Here is a 24,246-nt window from a genome sequence, read left to right as displayed (position 1 = left end):
TTGAAATTAACAACCTAATTATGAGAAAGTTTCTCCGCATAATCACAAATGCTTCAAAAGAAGAATTAGAAGCTTGGCTTGAAAGATTTCATTCACTTCTAGTTTTACATCCATAAAGAACATCAAATCCCCATCCACTTTTCCTGGCTGCTTTTCTTTAAGACATCGGTAATGCCTTCCAATGACATACCAAGCAGATTCATATATTTTAGTATAGCTATACCACATGTTAGTAGCATTTGATATTCCAGAATTCACATGGGCTTATGCAAGTACACTGAAAATCATAGCTGTAGTTATGCCTGTCACTTATACCAAGGAATATAACTTCTAATTTCCTGAAGGATATATTTTCTGTAGAAACTGGCAGCTTCCTAAATATCCTACTAATGGCTTTTGAGATCTCAGACACAAGTCCACCAACAATAACAACAACAATAGCATTGCTCAACCATTATGATATCTCTGAATCTTAGAAAACACAGGCAAATTCTTGACAAAAGGAGTATGGAACCAGAGCATGTTGCAATTTCCGTAAAAACTTTCTCCCTGTTCTCTAAGACCTGGTTAAGTTTTTCCCTGTCTGTCACTAATTACTGTTCTCCCACATTTAAAATATTAGCACTATATTCCATTTTTAAAGTGCATGAATATAGACCAGAATGACCTTAAAAAAAAACCATACTATTAATGATCTTTGAAGAAAATGTCCTGGAACACAAATTCCAGTTCAGCAAGTATTTTTTTTTTAATCTGAGTAACTTTATATATACATGAATGCTCCTATTAGACTCAAAGGGATTACTCATTTGCACTGAAAAAAAATATCTTAAAGGATAAATGTAGTTTTGTACTCTGAAATCCAGAGTTGTCCTTAACAGTGGCAAAATTCAGTCTCACAGCTGGGTGACTTAGCAAGCTCATTTTTATTTTCTTGCTCCTATTTTTGTATACTTTAAATTCAGCAATGAGACATCTTAGTTGGTCCTCCTTTGCCCCAGCTTACACCTAACATAATTTCTAAGAGAAATTAGAACTCGGCGGCATTAACGCTACTGATACATTCACCTCGTCCTCAACCATATTGCCTGCAAGACACAATAAAGGTGTAGCCAAAGATTTATCCCACCAATAAGATATAGTTATAGGTCCCATGAAGATTACTGACACTGAAGTACCAAATATGTACTGGCCTTGGACTTAGCAGATAACATGCCAGTTTTGAGATACATTCCAGTTGACAGTAAATCAGTATCACAGTTCAAGTAACAGGAAAAAATATCTTAAAAGAATGTTTGTGTTAAAACATTCCACTTTTGAGTTAGTTATTAAATTGTAATGACCATAATGGACCAGGCAATAGGTTATCTAGGTTTCTTTGTGGCTGAAATGTGCACGCAATATTCAAGGCTATTTTTCTTAAGCTTCTGTGATTTGGCCCTTATATCTATTTTGTCTTAAAAACAAACAAACAAACAAACAAAACCCCAAATCCTAACCCTTAAGCCAAAAGATTTGACAATCTTATTATGAATTATATTTGTTTTGTACATCTGCACATGAAAACTGCCACAGCCTCCATAACACCTCCCTTTTGTGCCTACAAAAAAAACCCAAACAATAGTCATGGGTAATGGAAAGCTAGAGAGTAAGTCACACTAGTTCAGCACCACTTCACTAAATTGTAGATGTAATTTTTATTGCCTGTCTCAGATGTCAATGTTTGTCATCCAAAATTCTTTCCTGAGAAGTTTGTAAAAAGGAGATCAATTTCTCAAGGTGTATAAATATATTTTTCAAGCACCCTTTTGAACTTATTTGAATTTCCAGGTTTTGATGATAGTCATGCTGACAACTTTTTTTGGTTCATCAAACTCTGTACTACAATTACATGAATTTACTTTTAATAAATTACCATCTTTGCATATATCAGTCAAACCATGAAGACTAAACACTTGCAAATAAAATGCATTATTAATTTAATTGTCACAGCCTATTTAGCTAGCTTCTATTAGTATTTGCTATAATATGCAACATATCAGAGGGCAGAATCAAATTCAAAACATAAAGAATAAACTGATTATATTGTTCTAGAGAAATTAAAAAATAGCAAGCTTGCAAAATTTTAATCAAGGCATTAATGTTTTAAATAGGTAGGAAAATTATGCAATTTAATTTAGAATATGTTTATACCCAAATTGATGTTTTAGCATGCTGAAGAAGGATTTCTTAGGTTCCTAAAGCCATTAAAAGGCATCACACTCTTCCACTATGGGAAAGGTGGAAATGAAAGCAATGTCGGTTTGGCATGTACTACAGTAGGCCACTTGGCTTTAAACAACCACAATCACCAGAGAGGGAAGATTCCTATAAAATCATATCATTGCTGTAGCTCTGCCACACCTATTTGATGTTTCACTACATTAAATTCAAGTGCCAGCCAAGAAGGCATTGCAGATAAACAACAACAAGAAGACAGATGAAGAAATTTCAAATGGAGAAAGTACAAAGATATCATTTTTCCATGCTGGCCCAGGGGAAAGCTGCAGATGGAGCTCAGAGGTTTGCAGGACAGAGCTTGGCTCTTTGCTCCCAGGGCAGCTGGGACTGCCAGCGCTGTGACCTTGCCACTGCATGGATGGGTTGAGAGGGAACCCTCCTCCTCCTACCACAGTGACAGGGCAGGCAAAAAGCCTTTGAGGAATATGGGAAGAAATAGGGTAAACAGCCAGGCGGCTTTCAGAAGAAGCAAACAAATAGAAGACAGCAGTCACCGCTTTAGGCTGCAGCATCCTACCTGCTCAGGAATCCATTCGAAGATGACAATCATTAAAATTATGACTGTCAGGCTAAGATACAATATTTGTATTTCTATCTTTTTTGTGCACAGTGTACCACAATGCTTTATCCACTGTGGTAAAGCAGATGTTCTCTATGTTGTATTTATGATGATTACATAGCAAGCACCTCCTTGGAAAACAACATACTGAATGCTGCCAGTACCAAAACATGCCACTAGAGCAAAACATGTTTTTTGCAGTTGTGCTATGAAAAAAGATAACCAGCATAAACATTAGTACAATATCTGATTTGATCAGATTTTAATTGTTCTGATGCATTATTCTACATTTTAGATGAAAAAATAATACCTGAAATCTCTACATAAACACATTTTAGGAAAATTCTGGTTAAGTATTTTGGACAGGCAATCTCCTAAAGAATAAAAGAAGTGCTTAAACATGTAGTTAGTCAAATAAGAGGTGTGTATGCTGTGTTAATGTAAAATCCTGCTTTTTGCTCGCTCAGTGACTACAATGTAATGAACTTGTGAGGAACGGAAGGCTCCAGCCAACTGCCGTTTCCATGGTATTTAATACAAAATGAACGTGACCCAGGAAGAGTTTTGAAGTGATGTCCTGCAGTTCATGGTTACCGTTTAATTTCCCCATTTTTGTGTTAAAAAGAGGAAATATTCTTTATTTGTAAAAGCTTACACCGGAAGAATGAGTTTTAACATGGCACCGTTTGAAACATAATCAAGCACCCACCATTGGATCTCGTAGGGAAGATGCATTCATTCACACAAATTGAAATAGAATATGCAATCTTTTGGCCATCCAAAAAAAAAAAAAAAAAACATCAAGTTTCGAGCTGCCTCCAGAATTCAAGAGAAAAGCAGTAGCTATAACACAATGTGACCTGTAAATCAGCGGCAAATTCCGCTTATCTGCAAACACTGTGCTGTTCAGATTGCAAAAAACAACAACAAAACATTGCAACTAAGTAAATGAGTACAAATTGAAAATATATATATATATATATATATATATATTTATTTATTTATTTAAGTCAAAACACTGGATCTTTGGTTGTGCCCATGACCAATGAGAAAACTACCTTGGTGGATTTGACCTCAGTATTCAACACTTATCCAAGAAAGCCTTTTTCTGAACCTATGAGCAGAAATGCCAGATAGATAAAAAAAATGAAAAATATTTGGTTCTGTACTTGGAGGATATTACTATGGAAATGCTAAGGAAATAATATCGCCTACTGAAAATCTGCTCCAAAAGTTGCAAATCATGCATTTTGCATAGAATTGCTTTCTAAGCCAATTTTTTTATTGACTCCTATAGACATGTGAAGAGCACACTAGTGTAATTAAGCATGTTAAGCATGTAGTAGTAGTTGAGCTAAAAGTCCAGGTGACGTAATTTTGGGTAAGCTAAATACTCCAGGCAACACATACTACATAAAGAAAAAACAGGGAAAAAATGTAAAAACTTACCTTTCTTTGGGTGTGCCAACTCCATGCTTGCCCAGCAAATGAGTATTCAAATGCTTCTTCATCACAAAGGCTACCCTGTAGAACAAACAGAAAAACAGAAACATCTGTTTATTAATTTTTTTTTCTTTTTTTTAAAGTACAGACTTTGTCAGTTTTGAGTGTGCACTTGAGCATATTTTTCTAATGTTGAAATTAAAACATTAAGTTTGACAGACAATGTTCTAAACTTGGGAGTCCATTCTGTAGTGACAAATTTTCTTCAGATTGTATTCACTTGGGTATTTTCATTACAAATAAGCAAACACAACCATACATCACCTCTCAAAGAACAGAAAAACTGCTTCTGCTTTCTGTTGTAAATTAGAACGCCTTATATAACATTGTGAAATTAGCCAACTTTGCTTAAATTGCATTGTCTCATGTTATGAACTGATACAGTCTCCGTTACACTTTTGAATTTATTTAAGTCTAATGGACACATCCTACAACCTTTCTTCATAGGAGTTTCATTTTTTTTAATGAGAGTAATAAAAATAATACAGCAAGATCAGATGCTTTAATCGCTGCTTCTGTCTGGTCAAACTTCACCGTATTAATTATTTAAAGAAACATACATGGAAACAAATTAATAGTCTTGGTTATTTTATAGCCTTGTGAAAAGAAGGGAAAGAAAGAAGTGAAGCACACATTTGCAATTACATTTTGAGAGTATTCTTGAAACTGGCAAGACGTTGTTCAAGACATCCACAACAGCAGTAACATTTACACTACTTGGCATTGTGTTTACACCAAACAAAACACAAATAATTTAATTGAATTTTAGTGATATATGTAATGAAACAGATAAGAACCTACAGAGTACCACTTTGCTGCTGATAAGACCTGAGCATCAATTTAATTATGTCATTTGACTGTTTCAAACAATTTAGATATCAGACTGAAGCTGCAAACTAAAACAGCTCCCTTGATAAGCAAAAATTGTACTGCTATAACTTTCAGTGTGAAAAGGGCTTGCAAACATTTTTGTTAATTATGTATTACAGCTGTCCTTCATAAAGTTAATTACAAATAGCTGAAAGGCAATAGACTCTATTTGCATATGTACATGAAAGGCATGACATATGCAAAAATATGATTTTAATTAGCATTCCATGATATGAAGGGCTACAAATCAAACTGGCATGTTATAAGATTTTTAACATTAAGTGCTGAATTCATCTGGACGTGTTTGCAGTAATGGACAATGGAAGGACTGTAAAAAATGCTGCAGCATTATAGCATGTATTAGCCAGGAAAGCCAAGAAAGAGTACTTTTCCTTTACAAATATCACAGTGTAGCTTCTCCATGTCTGATCTACTTTCAGCACTTTCACATTTCTACAGAGAATCTCTCTTGTGCATCCTTTAGGGTGTAAGAATATAATTTTATGTTATTTAAATGACACGGCTTCATAATTTTTATAAAGAGACATAAGTAATGCTTTAACTACTTTCTGCTATACAATGTATAAGTCACTACAACCATGGGTAATCTATCACACCACGATCATTATTAGTATGCAAGCACTACTGGAATCACTATATGCAGAGAAAATTATTGTAATGAAGTAAAATCATGTGTTCCAATAACAGCACAAGGCATTCCAAAAGTATCGCTTTCCTGTTTTTCAGCAGAAACAACAACAATTTCTTCACAGCTGTGAAATGTACCTAACAGATCTTAATTTAGTAATATTTCCACATTCTGGTATAAACCTTCCCTTAAAAAATATATATATATATATATATATATATATATATATATATATAATATTATATTATATATTATATATTATATATTATTATATATTATTATATATATATATTACCGTGAAAGGATAATGTGCAATTCAAGTTGTAAAGGCACTTTGATGTTGCTTACATAGCAAAGTGTCCGTAGGAAACATAGAAGGTAAAGATTCCAACCAGTTACATAGTATTTGTAGGGATTTTTTTTTCTACTTTAGAGTCTGTATACTTGAAGCTTCTGAACAAAAGCCAAATGCTTCTTACATTGCATCTCTGCAGGGGGTACAGACAGAAATACTGTCCTGCAAATATCAAAGACAAAGGCCTTGTTAATAATTTGAAGCAATTAATCTCCAATTAGATGTTTGATACGGAGCAACCATTTCACTGCTGCTATAAAGCACAAATGAAACGAAGATTGACTCAATAAAAGTCTCAGCAATTACTAGTAACTTAAGCTTTTAACATAATGCCTGAAGACTCTTACTTAAAAGCACAGCCTGCCTCTGTGCAAGCTTGAAGTGCTCAGCACACCTCAAGAACATCCCTCACATAGCATATTCCAGTCTTGAAACTAAAAGTTGCTTGAGAATGAAATGCAGAATTTTTACTAAGAAAAAGTCAGCCCTTAGTTCCAAAAAGTATTTTTTCCTTAGAATAAAAACAAAGACTAAAGGTTTTGCTTGAGATGCTGAATATGAGGACAACACGATGAAAGGTTAGGTGCAAAAACCATTTGCTTATATTTAACAAATACTGCACGAAACTTTAAGGGAGCTGTGATAGTGGGTAGTGAAAACACAAAGAAGTGTTTTCAGCACATTCAGTAATTCCATGTTTCCAAGCAATTACAGTTTTAAGGAATCAAAAAATATTGTTTTGCTCTCCTCCAACAACTGACTCACCTCTGCTGAGGTAAATCAGTTACGCTTAAGCTACAGTCAAAATTGGATAGTTGACATGACTTAGCCTTGGTCTTTTCAAGTGAATGTTAAGGGAAGCTTGTCTGGCACAAACAGGGACTCAAGGAGTGAACGATTTCTAGACAAGTTGCCATGATATATTTTCAAATGAAGCGGAATTTTTTTACAAGCTTACAATAAGCACTGACTCAGACTTCTGTAAATTTATTTTCTTTACTACAGTAGAAACAGAAGTGTTCAAATGCAACCAATTAACTGAATTAACTGGTTTCAAAAAAGGCATTAAGAAGGAGTAGGAAAACATCCAAAGTTGCCATACTCCTCCTGTTTCTAATCGACGCAAACCAGGACAGACTATAGGCCTGGAATCGTTTTTACAAAATCTGACCTGAACATATTCATTCCCAGTTCACATGAAGACAGGCAGTCACAGCTGCACTAATTTCCTAAGGCTCAGGTCTCTTAGGGAAGAAATGTCCATCCTATAGTTCCAAGTCTTGACCAATGAAAGCTCCCCACATGCACAGGGAATATTGCTCCCAGAAGTCTCTCCCTGCACTGGGAAACATGAGTAGGCAGGACTTTGCTTGTACTCGCTGACATTCTGGAGAATCTTTTGTTTGTTCGTGGTTTTGTTGTTCTCATTGCTGTTGCTTTGTTGTTTGTTTGTTTGTTTAAACTTTGTTATTGATTTTCAGCTACTCTGGCTCCACACCAGCATTATCCCCCAACACATGCAACTCTGTGTTAAAAATCCAGGACAAATGAAAAACAAAATGAGAAGTGGCACAGAGCTTTAGAATAGCATCCACGTTCCCTATGGACAGCTTTTGTTTTGTTTGTTTGTTTTTGGTTTTTTTTGTTTTTATTACATAGAAACAATAAATAAAAATAACTTTCAATCACAAACATACAAGCACCTTTCCCAAAATAAGTTTGCAGAATATTCTGTTTTCAGTTCGGAAGAGTTGTGGCTTTGCAGGAATGTGTCCACTCATATTCTATGGCACTCTTCAAACAGCACTTGGATTCACCACGAGAAAGCCTGTAACTGATTTAGGAGCCTCTAAAGACTTGTCTACAAGTTATAAAAGCACATTTTAATGTACAAAAGAAACAAAGGAAATTCTAATTCTGGGACTAAAGAAACATATTCAACAATGTTGACTTCTACTTTTCATTCTACTGTAGTACAAGTTCTTCAGCATGTACAATGTTTATCATCACAGTACCCAAGGAAAATGAATAATCTGTCACATATTGTTCTCTCATTTTCTCCGCGGGGAGAGAATGGTTCTCTGTGAAGTATCATTTTTGAGAAGGCAGAAGATTCTAGGTTTTATTATGGCTTGAATCTACAAAAGCCTTCTTAATGTGTATTGCTCTCTTAGTGGAAAGTCAAGCTAAAGAAAACAAACACAAAACAAAACAAATATTCTGGATCATAAAGTCATGAAATCTGTGACAGTTCATTGTTTCATGAGCATTTACTTGTCAGCCTTGGCCTAGTTCCAAGGATGGAGCTCTATCTTTCCTCTACCAGAAAGACACTTGCATCCACATCAACAAACCAGCCATCTTGTAGCCTAACTAGTGCAGAAAGCCAGAATTTATTTTTGTGGGACTCTACAGACTTGTTATGCAGCAGCTGAAGAGCAATTTTAAATTACTTCTTAATGTACACAGCACTGCAATGAGCCTCAGAGAATTTACCTTACGGACAGCGATGTTCAGTGATGGCAGAAAAGTCCAGAACAACAAATATCTATCCTTTATTAATATTCTCAGTATTCTTCACAACTACTCTAAACTGCAAAGAATGGGAATTTAACTCTGAGAATACAGGCGAGCTACTAAATGATAGGTACGTGCCCCAGATATCTCTAAGATGTTTTAGTAAAGCTCCTCCAAAGTCTTTATTTATTTATTTATTTATTTATTTATTTTAGCCAAATATAATTCTATTATTTTTAAATTGTCAGCAATCAGATCTTTTATCTTGGTTTTCTTATAAGTCTGGGGCACTCAGAAAGGATGAGCTGGTTTACCATTCTGGATAAACCACATGGAAGATCTGACAGCTCTGAGAAATAATAAGAAAAAGAATCTCTCAAACTTCTGTGCATCCACAGAATATAAGTAATATATTATTCTGTCTGCACCATCTTTTGTTTTCTATGATTTGTGCTTGAATTTCTGTCCCTGTATCTTAATCTGAGGCAAGAGGCCATAAAATCAAAGCATTCTGCATGGATCATGCCAAGAAAGGGGACAGTATGTTTAGGCAACTAAACAGCAACACAGATGCAGGTAGTTCTTATTCCCTGACTGCAGTGTTCTTTTTCTTTATAGCTTCTTGAGACATGCTGTAAACCTCAATTGTTTGTAGTTGAATGAGTGGTTCACAAGGAGTCCCGCCAATAGTATCAATTACTAAAAGAAAAGAAATAGTCCAATTTCTTAAGGCAAATCATGAGCCACATGATTTTCAGCATGTTCAATAAAACTTGTGTCATTAATGATTTATACCCATACTGCATACAAAAGTAGAACTTCACACACTCAAATAAGCACTTAGTCTAATAACAAACAACAGTCTATATGAACTTAAAGCTAAACTTTTTAAATCTCATAATTAAATAAAAATTTGCTAACCAAATCCCTTCTCTCTCTTGCAGAACTTTTCATTCAGCAGGTCAGTTTCAGGGACAAGAACATAGAGGAAAACACAGAACTGCCCAGAAAGCAATGGTTTTCTATATACAAGTAATCTTTTTTTCCATGCATCAGAAGTTTAAATTCTTGGGAATTTCGTCAAGTCCATCATTCGTGGATGTTTGCTGATTCTGAAAGGTCCAGACTGGGATGCTGATAACTCTCTTGCATGACCGTGCGCAAGGGACTCAATTTAAAAGAAAGTATCTGGCAGGGCTGAGTCTGGTGTGGAAGATATCCAGTAGTCTGAAAGGCTTCATGTCCTTTGTGACAGGATGTCAGGTTCGACTAAATATCTGGCAGGACGAAGTCTAGTGTGGAAAACATCCAAATATCTGAAAGACTTCATGCCCTCAGTGACAGGACGTCAAGTCCTACAATCCTGCATAGAAAAGCTGGGATTTCCTGCTGACTCACTTAGCAGCCAAATGAGGCAGGTCTTTTTACTTCCAACCCACAACTACGATTGTTCTTCTTAAGTTAAAAAATAAAAATAAAATATCAATAGCATTTCAGAAGGTTAACAACTCACGTGTAATCACTCAGGCTGCAGTGTTAAGAGTGCTGTGATGTGTTGGCTTACACTCCCTGCTGACCACAGATATTAAAGAGGGGTATGGTTATTCTATGCTCCACCCTCACTAACTCTAGTGATCAGACTGAAAAGTAAGACAAATACGTCTGGCATATGTGGCTCCTTACTCCCCATCTTCAAGTGCGAACAACTTGGGAGACTGGAAAATGCAAACTTTTTCTTTTGAAAGAGAAAGAAGAGGTCAATGGGGACCATTTTGCCATTGCTAACAAGACAAGAACCACAGCAGATTATGGCAACTCATAGAACCCAATGACTCAAACATAAGTTTTACAGTTCTGAGAATTATGAGCCTTTCTCCCTTATGTTTGAAAGTTGGGGAAGCTTTTTACACTTTTCTATATAACAATCATGTATTAACTTTTCCATGGAGGATGTACCACTGCTGAAGTCCAAAAATCAACATTTTCAAAAATTAGTTTCAGGGGAATATGCAATTGTCAGTGCAAAAGACTGCAACCTTCTCTTCTTAAAGTATCTCATTTTTACCGTTTTACTTGGAATGAACTAACACTGAAGTCAAGATGCCTAGAGAAGAGGGAAAAAAATGAAAAAAGACAACAGCTTGTATTACTGCATTAGTGGAACACCTGTACACAGCTTGCATCCAATGCAGACTTGAGTATCACAGCAGCTACTCTTCCTGACTTGCTTTGAACAGGATGACAGACAACAGGATTGTCAATGTGCTGTTCAATGACCTGCATCAATCTCACGAATAATTTACTGCTATATCAGACAGATCATTATGGATGAGTTGCACACTATCAATCAATCGGCTGTATTGTTCCTGCATATTCCTGCATCTATCACCCAGAAGAGAGAAAAAATCCCTCAACATATTCTTGTTGCTTCCTGTCACCAATCTGTGTCCTTCAAGATGTGAAAGAATTATTAGTCACATGGCCATAAATTAGTAGCAATGGGCATAATTATTTCCTTTTATGTATTTTGGCATGAAAAGGCTGGGTACAAAGGAAGAGAAATAAAAAATAAACATAACAGTAAACAACCTCTTCTGCTCCACTCAGCCTAACCTGGAAATCTCATACCATCCAAAGCTATCAAGTTTTCTCACCACCCCTTTTTCAAGAGATGTACATCATATAAACTACTCAGAACAGAAATTAGCCTGTCACTGCAAAGACTATGGCAAAAAGAAACAAATATCGGTAGTGTCTTCATTATTTCCTTGATCTTGAGGGAACTCACTTATTCATTAATTGTGTACCTCACCTCAAGCCCCTTATTTCGTAACTGAACCTGAAAGTTTTCCTGTAAGTTAGCCACAGATTCATTCTTAATTTTACTTTTTTATTGCTTTATCTCTCTTTAACACCAAAAGCACCCCAAGCGACCTCAAATGAACAACGGAAAGGTTCAAGCACCTGTGTCCCCTCAACATCCCCTGTTCAAACATCAGGAATTTTAAAAGCTCCAACATTCACAGTAAAATATCCTATATGAATAAACTAAAAATTAATGACCAGTGAAACCAGTCAGACAAGCAAACAAACAAACAAAAAAAGCAATCAATTTTATGAAATTTACCTTTTAATTCTCCCCAAACACCTATGTTTAGAAATGAAGCTGAAGTTGTTCATGCACCATTACTAAAAATAACAATCTACTTGAACAATATGCAACTGGGTATTCTTCCCAAGCAAAATAAAATGTAATAACAATATTTTTGTTTTGTTTTAAACCTGAACTTTCATACCGAAGTTGAATTGACCTATTGTTCATCTAAGTATCCACAATTCTGTTATGGAAACTAAAATAAATAAAAGATTGCTTATGGTACATGATATTTCTAAACTGATCCCTGTAACTAAACAAATGGTTCTCAATTTATTTTGTTTGCTTAATGAGCAGACTAAAAATAGCTGAAACAGTGGCAAAAACTTTGAAGTCAAAAGGTGTTCACTTTGTCAGGTAATCACGTTACGAATATATGAGAAAATTAGTACCGCTACCAGAAATGTTTGTTTCAACATTCAGAGGAGTTAATGAATGTTAAGTGATAATGGTAGACAACAGCACTATGTAATTACATTTCTAAACACACCTTACCAAATCACTTCTAAGCTAGAAGAATCACATGTCCTATTAATTTTCATTGGTTATCAAACATCTGTAACTGTCACCTCTACCAGGTGTTTGGTAATCTAACAGCTGCACAGAGTATTAAAAAACACAGAAACAACAATGCTTTCTGTAGCCTGATATCAGTCTCTCAATTTACCAGAGCACAGAGCACTCTTCTGCGAGTTCTGAAATGACACCTTAGGCTTAGTGTTTAGAGTGCCTTGCATCTAAAATAAATTACCATTACCATCCTGAAACATAACAATACCAGAGAACATATTTGTTGTAATAAATACAACTCTGGAAATGCTTTCAACATACATCAAGATTTTCAGCTATATACAAAAGGGCACCTACCAATTTTGCCACCACAAAATTGCCCTTTTCCTCTTTTTCCTTTCAGTACATACTTCCAGCGTTCCTATAACAGCTCCCTTCCGTTCCCATTTCCTTCCTCTCTTCAGGCATTGTTCTGTCTCTTCATCCACGATCCATTTCCTAGCATGCTCAGTACTTCACATCTAAGCATAGCCACAATATGATGCAGGAGACATCAGTTCCACCTATCATCATTTTGCATCTGGAAAGAGACTTCAAACTAATCTGCTTCAGGATAAAGAACGGAAATGATGTTGCCTGTCACTATCTGCAAGTGTCAACTCTAAAAGGCTGGCACGTGTTTTTTTTTTTCCTTGATTTCAGTAGACTGATGTGTACATTGTGTTTTTCAAAGCCTGTAAACATGTTGCTCTCAGATCACCAGTCTGACATCTCCAACTGATGGCTTCTTTATGTCCCTAGTAAATTTAAGACTTCAGTAGGAGAAAATGGACCTCTCAACTTCATCTCAGAAAGACAGCGCAGGCTATGAATTAGTTCTCCCTCTCAACAGACTAATGATTTCCAAAATTTGAGTTCAACTTAAAATTTATAGAGCAAAATAAATAAATAAATAAATAAAATAAAAATAAAATAAAAATAAAATAAAAATAAATCATTTTGTTCTTTTGAATCCTTATTTTTTTAATCTTTTGTTCTTCCTATAACAAAGTCACTTCAGATGCTGTGTTTTCTTCCTAACTGCTTAGAAATATTACTGCAGATGGAGCTACCAGGTTTAAGCAGATTTTCTACAGGAAGAGTTATCTTCAGAGTAATATCTTTGCTATCAGAAGAATCTGTTCCTGCCTGTCTTTAAAGGAAATCAAAAGATATCTAAGGGCAGTTGACTTCAGGTTGAAAAATGCATAGGGTCTCGAGCAACAGGGCCATCATACCTAACTCAATCAATTCTGGAGATACATAGCCTGTGTCCTATCGCAAAGTTGTGGGTACAAAGAAAAGAACTGGTCACTGTCTGATAATTGAATTGCTCAGAATTAACAGTCAGAAATCATATACTATTTTTACTGACAGTTTACCCACAATTTCAAAACACTGATGGTGATAGGTAGCAACTGAACCTAAGAGGCTGCAGCCTGCTTGATCTGTGATAATAGTGAGAAACTTGTCCTAGGTTTTGGTCTAACATTGAACAGCAAGTGCTGGTTGATTTGTTTATTCCTGATAATTAAATCCATTTTTAAGATATGTCCTTATTGCCTTCCACCAGACCTCCCAGAAGACTGTTAAGTAAGGTAGACAGCAGAATACTGCAAAATATCTGCTCAACAAGGTAGCTGCAACTGCATAAAAAGCATAAAATGAAGACAGAAGCACTTAATCTCTAATAATGAGAAGTATCATTCATATGCATGAATCACTGCAACAGCTTGGACAAATCAGAACAGACTGGTTCCTGCCGAGGAAAAAGAAGGTAAGCCTTCAGATCACACTGGTTTCAACTCACAAAAATTAATCTAATACTTGTGTACTATAGACACGCCTGTAGCATAGGAAAAATGAGGACCCCCAGCTTGTCCAAGGGTTCTCTATCCTGGCTGTTCCTACCTCAGAGACTAAGAACCATGAAACACTGGCAACTGTACACCTGACACTTGGCTACTGTATTCCATGTTTCACTATGATTAATGTTGATTTTTCATAGTTACAAGATACCTCAGCTAGTAGTTAACATAAATGTTAAGTTTGCTCCACAGTTCTCAGTCTCAGTAGCAGTTTCAATCTCTCCCAGTACTCTTTTCTCAGCCAGCTCCAATCCCCCAAAAACTGGGATATGTAACAACTTTATCCCCCTACCACTGAAAAGGAAAGAGGCTGGTTGGGGAACACAACACTGTTTGCTAGAGGAAACCACAATAAGCAGACCAGAAGGACTCGTATGCACTCCACAACCACCACAGATCTACTGAACTCTCAAATTTTGACCCTGAACATGGAACCAGCAGTGTGGAACTCTATCCAAATGAGAACTCCAGGTGGCTACTGGGCTGTTACTCCACTTGTCCCATAGGCAAGTGGTATCATCTCTCACCACCTCAGCCACAGACTTAGCAGGAGAATTACTAGCCACTAAAGCTGCCAAGTGCTTAAGTGTTTGCCTTGCTAGGTTTACCTTTGATCTGCTGGACTCACTTCAGACAAAGAAGTGGAAAGCCAGGTGACTAGTGCTGAAATAACCTTTGTCCATCACCTCAGAGGCTGAGTGCCTCAATGTGGTTGGACTCAGTGATCTTTTAAGGTCCTTTACAACCTGAGCAATTCTGTGATTCTATGCTGGCAAGTTTCAGAGAAGGGAACGGACAAGTTATCCTTGTACCTGATCTCAGAAAAAAAATTAACTTCTCTGTAAACATTTGAAAGTTGCCTCTTCTGAGACTGTGAGTCAAGAACTGACTAAAGGCAGAAGCTTAATAAAAACTCTGAAATTGGAAGTAAGTGTTGAAGGCTTTCTCCAGGATTAATAGAGTACTCACCTGAGATCCAACTCTTACTGAAGTAATAAATACAATTAAAAATAAACCACTGAATTTAGAAGTACATTTTGCACCAAAAGACACATTCTTGCAATCCAGTATAGATGCTGCACACATTAGCTCTGAAAACCCCATTATCAGTATGAGGAAAAACAAGGAGTTATATACTAGACAAATCAGTACAGTCATAAAGATGATATCTGTGACACAGCAGAAGATGTTCCCTGGCAAAGAATACACCAGTCTCAGCCAGTAGTTGAGATTTGTGGCCAGAAATGGTCAGAGTTAATCAAGCATGAGAAAGATGGATCTATACATGTGCCCAATGGAATTAAGAAAAAAAACACCTTTGATCTCAAGGTCCTACATATACATATACAGACACCCTGAGTGTACAGATGAACAAACCCTTGAAGGACAAATAAGTTTTACTGAAAACAAAATGTTATGGTATGTTATTTAAAAAAGAAAAGAGAATTACTAGATTGCCTGAAAAAATGCAACAACCGGAATTCATTTTTTTTCTGTTTTGTCAGCCAAAAGTTTGAGATAAGTTATTACAAGAATAAATCACAGAGCTGTAGTTTCATATACAAAGTGAAAACTTAGCCCTATAAAGAGGCTTAGGTAAAGAGACATAAACCACGTCTTTTTAACAGTAAAATTACTGTCAGTCTTTCTGAGATGACACTTCCGCTATAGGGCTCTTCCTTTTCTGATCCTTGCTGTCATTGTAACCATAAAGCCTTAGGTTTAAGTGCTAGTATGGAATGATGGAATCCAGCAGTTTTTAACAGGAATGAAACCTGGCAGCAGAGGTAGCACATGTACCAACACACACATAGCACTATTCCATTTTATTTTATTACATGATATTTTATTTTTCATGAAATTTACATCATTAATATCAGCCTTAGAAACCATCACATGCATAGGAAGATATAATTAAAATATGGGCTATTTAGTATCTGTGCTTCTTTGTCCCTGGAGAACATGAATTTGGGACATTTTAAGAAACTGAGCAAGGTCTACCTATTCATTTTCATTTTTGTGCTAGTGGGTAAACAAAGCAAAAGAAGTTAGGTAATCGGATGCTCTTGTCATGTTTTGACTCTATTGGCATTAAACCATTCAGCTGAACCAAACAGAATACTATGTTATAAAAAATTGCCAGACGTGAAAGAATTCTGAACATTCTTATATGAGTTAAGAAATCTGAGGAAACATTTGAAGAGCTGGCCTACATCTTCTCACTTGAACATATCAGTGGCTAGAAGCTGGCAGATTCCCTTTTACTAGTTGCTTAAATATATTTCTCCTATTTCAACACAATTCTCCTCTCTAAAATCTGTAACAACTGACTTCTCTATGAGCTGAAAAGAGCAAACACAACTGTGAGCCACAGTTTTGTCACAGACGAAGCACACCAACACTCAACACTGACCGTAAAGAAAAGTTTGATGACATAAAACATCATGGACAATGTCATGTGATCTTATAGGCCTATCCTGTATTCCTGTCCAAGCATTTCAAAAATACGGCCACAACTGTGGCAAGTGTGGAAACCACAGCACCAGACCAGAGGGTTTTCAGCTACAGATGTACTCACATTTTAGGCAGCATAAATGACCTCTGAAAAATTAAATATATATACAGAATGCTTTCTCATTTGTTTCCAGCTAAAATAACCAAACCAAAATCAAAGGATTATGTTCCTTTATGTTTTCTCAGCACCACCAAAGCCACGACTTATGACATGAAATCTCAGTATCTGGGCAGACCTGGTGACAGGATTAGTTTGATCAGCATGCAACTTTTGAAGCACTGAATAGCAGGCAGTGTTACATGCAACACACAGCCGAATGGATGGATGGAATTGATTTTGTAAAGAGTTATGAATAAAACAATCCAAAATATTAACCAATAAACACATGCCTGGGTGAAAAAGCCATATTATAAAATTACTGTAAAGATCCCATAACCGTTCAGTGGAGAAAAAAGTCCAATTTTCCACCTAGCCTGCAAGCACAGAGTTTTCTGATAATAAGATCCAAGGAACCTGTAAACCCAAGGCTCTAATTTTCTTATGGCGACTGTGTAATATTTTGCAAAGTAAAATTGACTGAGATGGAAGCTATTTTGCATGGTACAGTGGCGATGGCTAACAAATGAGAGTTTTGTGGGCTGAATGTTAGTCCCCTGCCTCATCTGCCACCCCTAATGACAGCAGCCACCTGCTGTTTTATTGTCACAGCTGGAGCCAGTTCACACTCCTTGGTGCTGAGCTCTGCCCATGAGCGCCAAGCTCTCGCCTCGCCTCATTACTTTGATGAACTTTTTATGGTCAGCACCCATGAAGACCTCATCTAGGACTATACAACCTAGATCGGCTTCAGGGAGTGCTTCCAGCTAGCACGAGGTGATAATACACAGTGACACTATGGCTGCTACTGTCTGTCACTTAGTCAAGTCACTGTACTACACTTCTGGCTCTACAGGGCCCTCAACAGGTAAAATGCCATGAAATTCTCCTATATAATAAAGTTCTTTCTCTCTTTTTTGCGTTGTAATATGGAGATCATGTCATACTAGTAAAATCTAGCTTTTCAAAGACAGATATGAAAGTAAAAAATATACCAAGCTCTTTACTACATATAACTACAGATAAGAAATTCCTACATTCTGTAGACATAAATCCACTACATTCCTAAAAATGTATATCCCGCAGTAAAGAAGCCAACAATGAAAAGCATATTGCTGCTTAACAGTGCCAAATATGGAAAATCATAATTACATGTATTTTATAAGAGAAAGATCATTTTAACTTAAAGAAAGCGGAGAAACAAAAACCAAGCCAGTTAAAACAAATTACTAACCAAACAAATCCCCAGTGGAAAATGATACATGATAGCCCCCCTCCTCCAAAAAATAAAACAAATAACACCCACACATACACATTTATTGGATATGATAATGTAACAAATCAAGACAACAACAAAGCAAAGCATTTTATATTGCCTGATACTGTTTTCTTCTGATATAAAAGTAAGCACAATTGTCCTTTCCTTTTTGAAAATGTGTATATACTAGCAAGCACTCCAAATCCTATGTGCTTGTGCACGTTTTTAAACTCCATCAGAAATCTTCTTATTGATTTATTTCATACAGACTGCTTTCTGCTCCATCACTGAAATTTTACCCCAGGTTTACTTTCAGCGGTAGAAAAATCCTTCTGGTGTCAACAGAGCTTTATATTTGCCCATATTTACATATATCATTAAGATTAATATATGTGCTATTAATAATAATTTCATTAACATTCTGAAATCATCAAATAACATTTTGACTTTTGAATGGCTGTAGGCTATTATAAGCCTAAAAACCAGAACATTTTCAGTATTCATTGTGTAGCAATCCAGCTGATCAGTTTTGACAAATTCATGCAATGTTATAAGCCATTAAACTTCATTTAGTTTCATTTAAAAATTCCACCTAAAAAAAAAGCAACTGTCTTTTTTTTTTTTTTTTTTTTTTTTTTTTTTTTTGTACAGACATGATTTCTAATATATACCAATTCCCGGGATGCATTAAGAAATTTGGGTTTTATTTGTTTTAATTTTATTGAAATGTTTTGAAATTTCCCATACAAGCAGATTTTGAAATCGTATTAAAACAAGTGCTGATAACTTCTGCTGTGGTATCGTGCAATTTAGCTGCTCGTGACGAGGAGGATGATCAGCACTTCCTGTGATAAGGTCCCTGAGACAGGGGGAACCTTAAAAACGTTCCTGAGAATAGACATTATCCTACCTTTCGAATAATTTATTTATACAAGCGCCTCTCTGTTAGCACTTTTTAGGTGTGGGCTAAGCTGCAGCTAGAGGGCCAGAAAAAATAATAGCATTTCAATAAAGGTTTCGATTTTGCAGAGCACCTCTTGTACAATTCTAAAAAGTAAGTAAGGGAACTGGAAGAGAGAGAAACTGGCATAACAAGGGCCAAAAGTGTATTAAAATTCCTGTTATCTAAATGAAACTCATTTCTCTCCAAACATAACTGAGAGTTCAACAAGAGAACTTCTTAAGCACAGTGACCCATTAATGAACTGACAATATCCTTTGTCAACATTAAAAATAAAACAAAAAAAGAATTCCCTTGTTATGACTAGCTGAGTTATGTGTCAAATGCATGTTTTCTAGATTTCCTTTTGTACTTCCAAAATAAAACATCAAGATGCAGCTTGAGCAGTGCAGGGTAAGATATTACAGAATGGACAAGCTGCCTCACTGGAATGATCTACGGTTTCACCAGAATGATCTCATAATGACGATGGTAATTAAATATTAATTGAGATATTCTTTTTAAAGAGGTACTGTGTCAGCTACACTATCCCAGTTGTATGTTTTGTGATAGAGCACAGTTAATCCATTTTAAAAGTTTATATTTTACCAATTTCTAATCTGTAGCAAAACTACCTCTAAAGCCACTGATACCAAGGTATGTTTATATTCCAGTTACATATTCACCAGTTATAGCGGAATTTGTTAAAGGATGCATGGGCATCCAAACAAGCTACTTTTTTGCTCACTGTCTTACATAAGTAGTCTACACGTATGCTTAAGTATTTGGAAAATTTTTTCCTTTGCAACATTGCGTTCCAATGGCATTATGACTTGTTTTATAGTTATATTCTAACATACAACTTCAATTTATGCAGTACTCACAGTTCACTGGTCTGTAATTCTTAATACACCTCTATCTTCCACCAATTTTCATTTTAGTAGCTATTATTTGAAGTTCATTTTCCATGCCCTTTCAACTGTGATTTTTTCTAATGTGACAACAAACATCAGTGCCATTTCTGATGGTGTCATTTACCAGAGTATGAAAAACAAAGTTTTTAAAAAGAATCTATCAGAAAATCACCAGACAGTAGCAACCTGTGGTCAGAATCAAGACCAGCTATACATGAATAGATAGTCTGGAGTTGACAGGATTTGTATCCAATTACTAATCCCCAGAGCCATTCTGTCCCCAAACGATAAATTTCTATCGGCTGATCCCTTAAGCCATCATCAGCTGGTCATGCTACTGCATTCCAACTGGAAGGACAAAAAGAGAAACACTTAAGGTTTTCTATTCAAATTCCTAAGATACAGAATAGTCATGTCGGACCATTCTTAGATCTCTGAATTTTTGAAAATAGATCCTAAGAAAATAGAAACAGGCATATGAAATGTTTGTCTTAACCTAAATATTGTCTTTTGTACTTACTCCAAACACATAAAGAAGCTTCCAATATGTGCATTTTCCTTGTAATGATCACAAATACATATTGATTTTAAAAAAATGGCTAAATTTTCATGCTTGTTGTAACAGAAAAGGACATTCATATGAAGGATATTGGAGACATTGCAGAGGAACTGTTCACCCTTTAAAAAAATATTATCACTGTAATGCTGACAGTGTTAGTGTCAGGTTGGGCAATTAGCCACTTAAGTGTGAATAAGATCTGCCAAGAAGCTGTTTCAGTTTTGCCTCAGAATGCGTATCTGTGAGCTGGTGTGTGTTTGTGTTCATGCATCAGTGGAATCTGGTTGTTCATGCCAGGTTTTCTTATCATACTATTCTGCCTCTTTGAATTTGCACATTCCTGCAATACAAAATGGACATGTCTGCTGATAATGTCAACATACTTAGGTTCACAAGGAGAGATTTTGTGTAACTTAGATCTGAGGTAGCGTTTTTGTGTTCATTACCTGACCCTGTCTGTTTACACAGTGCTAGAAGAGCTGTTCATGGGAAGAGCCCAACACTGCAAACGCCTCGGAGATGTTAAAAAGCAATGGATGTGGAAGAAATCAGCATCCAAACACTCTCCTACAAACCCCACTTTGACATGTCATCTGAAGGGAATTCCCACTTCATAGAGCACACTAGATTCTATAGGATGTTCAGAGCATCTTGGATTCTCTTTAATATTGATCACATTATGCTTTGGACTTCCGTACATCTATTTGGGAAATTCCAGTTGGTAAAACAGCATAGAGTAGTTCAGTAGAAAGTGATCTTCCAAGGTCATCCAGTCCAACTGCCTGACCACTTATGAGCTAACCAACAGTTAAATCACATTATTCAGGACATTATCCAAGCACTTCTTCAACTCTTAACAGGCACGGGACATCAGCCACACCTCTAGGAAGATTGCTCCAATGCTAGACCAGCCTCATGACACAGAAATGTTTTCTAGCACCTGGTAAGACCCTGCTCTGATAGTCTTATGCTGTTTCCATCCTGACACCTGCCTCTGCTTCCACTTCTCAGAGAGCTGTGTAGAGCTGTGAAGTTGCCTCTCAGTCTCCTCCAGACTGAACAGTCCAATGTCCTCAACATCTCCTCACAGGACACACCATCCAGCCCTGTTACCAGCTTTGTTACCCTCTCCAAAATACTTTCAAGGACCTTAATCTTGGAAAGATAAGTGACTAAAAAGTAAGTTTAACAGACACTGGACTACAGCATAGGCATGATAGATTTACTGCATAGAAAGCCTAAAGGCACAGCCAGACTTCTATCTCCTTGTTGGAGTAAAAATCTTTGGACTTCTTTTCTGCTATTTTGTTGGGGGTGAGGAGTGGGGAGTAATGCAAATATTTACCTTGCTTAACTCAATAGCAAAAATATAATTATTCCAAATAAAGGAACTTTCAAATGTTCTGATGTAGCCATTCAAAATTACAAGAAGAATAGAAATGAAGTAAACAGTTTACATATCGAAACTGAAGAAAACAGAACAAAAAGTCCCTTTCATAACATTTAAATGCGCAGATATTGAAGCTATCTTCTTGAATACTTACTGGGAAACTTCACAAGTCTTAACAATACCAACAACTCACTCAGAGTTTACCACCACTTAGGATAAAAAGACATCCTGCTTTTCAAGAAATATATTTGAGCAGCCCTGATGAAAATTAGTAGATTATATAAAATTGTAAGTACCTTAAGGCCAATGAAAGTAATGACCTAATCATGGGTAATAGAAGGTGAGGTACAAGTTACTAAATAAGGTACGGATAATGAACTTAAGTATCATGGAGTTACCTGAATGAAGCGTATGACAAACGTTTCTCAATAAAGATTCACAGCCAAGACTGCCATTCTTCTGAATATACAGCAACACTTGGGAGAAAGAGAGTGCTGTGCTTACCTACAGAGCATCAGTAACCCTTCATTTTGGTCAGAGATGACACAGTTGCTGTGCTTACGAGCAAAGCTGGTACAGAAATACCCCATCACACACCAAAAATGCAGTTTATGCTCACAGATGGTGTTTGCAGCATTTCCCAAGACTGCATAGGAGAGGAGTCTAATGGCATGATGGCTGACTTTCCTCTCCACCTCGCAGGGGCTGTTTCACTGAATAGCTCTCAGCTGCTCCACAGATCCCCTCAGAAGATGATGTTCAGGAATGGGATAAGTCTCCCTCCCCAAGGGATGAATGCAACCCTGCTCAAGCGCACAACTAAGCAAAGACCAGCCCGACACCACTTGCACATCTTTGCTTTTGCTTTCCATGTAATTTTTGCCAAAGGGGAAGAGAGACTAGCATGTATTTATGGACAGAACTGAAGAAACAAATTATTTCGATTATTTTTTTCAGGTTAAACTGGAACTCCCTTTTCCAGTATTCTTTATACATTTTGCTATGTGTGTCTGTATCTGTCACATTTGTAGCTCTGCCCTTCATTGTATTTTTTTTTTAAAGGAGAAACAAAGCATTTCTTGTCACTTTTTTGCAGTTGCATCACTAAGAGTATTGAAAGTATTCCAAAAGAATGTATTTCATTCCAGTAACATAAAAATCAAAAACAAAACAAACAAAAAACCACCATCACCACACACAAAAAAAAAACCTGAAAATATTTATATATTTTTTAAAGGAGTTGACATTTTTGTTCCCCAAATACCTCTAAATTAATGCAAGCTTACTTCCTGAAGAAAAGAGCAAAAATAAGTGTTGGTTTCAATATAGTGCATATGATCTAGATACCAAGGTCTAATCACAACATATTTATCAACATCTAGCATTTGGCTAGAATATGATGTCCACAGGCACTTGTAGTGATAGCTGTCACACTGCATTCTCTTTCTGGCACAAATGAACACAGCAACAAGGACAAGAAATAGAGTGCAGTATAGAGTAACAACACAGCCTGGAATTTAGCCCATAGTGAAGAAACAGTCAAACTCATTATTGACTTCACTGACAGAGGCTCATGCTCATGGTGGCAGAATATTTCAGCAGTCAACAAGCTTTGAGAGGCTTATTTCTATTAAGGGAGCTGAAGATTTTTTAGAGGTACTGTATTCTTCCTATTTTCTCTCTTTAACCTCATCAGAGATCAAAAAGTCATTTTCAAGCCATGTATGTTCCTTGTGAAGAAAGACTAAAAAAGGACATGACCCACCCTCCTCAGAATTCCAATGCCATTCAACTGTAATTTCAGAGTAAGCACATTTTAAGTATTTTAAATAGAATTCAAATTGGAAGGCTTTTAAAGTCTTACCTTCTTTTTCAAGGAAAAAAGGAATAGATATGAATGTGAAAGCATTACCAGTGGCTAGGTTGCATGTTGTTTTGCGAAGTCTTGTTTGTAGTCCATATTTTTAATATTTTAATTTAATCTCATAGAGTCATTAAGGCTGGAAAAGACCACCAAGATCATCCAGTCCAACCATCTTCCAGGGTAGTGGGGCCTGGCAGCAGAGGGGCAGCACATAAATCAGGGCTATCTCTCAGAATTTGTATGGTATGGGCCTGATCGATAAGCCTTTAAAGACCAAGTAGCCACCTATAATGCTTCTTTGGAGAGGACAGCAAAGGCAACTGACTGTATCAGATGGTTTGCTGGCACTTAGAAATAATCTTTTTTCCTCCTTGGTCTTCTAGTGGCCACTTTTCTATTACTCCCT

The 24,246-nt window shown here is 36.3% G+C and overlaps 1 protein-coding gene across 1 annotated transcript in view; it reads right to left on the bottom strand.

Annotated features, from left to right (window-relative positions):
* The window catches only part of ZNF407 (zinc finger protein 407), a 332,775-nt gene that overhangs the window by 192,671 nt on the left and 115,858 nt on the right, over positions 1-24,246 (bottom strand). Inside the window, exon 4 of the mRNA XM_072330112.1 lies at positions 4,289-4,363. Within this exon, the coding sequence (XP_072186213.1) occupies positions 4,289-4,363 (75 nt within the window). The remainder of the gene's footprint in view (positions 1-4,288; positions 4,364-24,246) is intronic.

Source organism: Excalfactoria chinensis, chromosome 2 (genome assembly GCF_039878825.1).
Source record: "Excalfactoria chinensis isolate bCotChi1 chromosome 2, bCotChi1.hap2, whole genome shotgun sequence".
NCBI lineage: Eukaryota > Metazoa > Chordata > Aves > Galliformes > Phasianidae > Excalfactoria > Excalfactoria chinensis.
The sequence above is the reverse complement of the archived record's forward strand: the minus strand, read 5'-3'. Positions and strand labels throughout refer to the sequence as shown.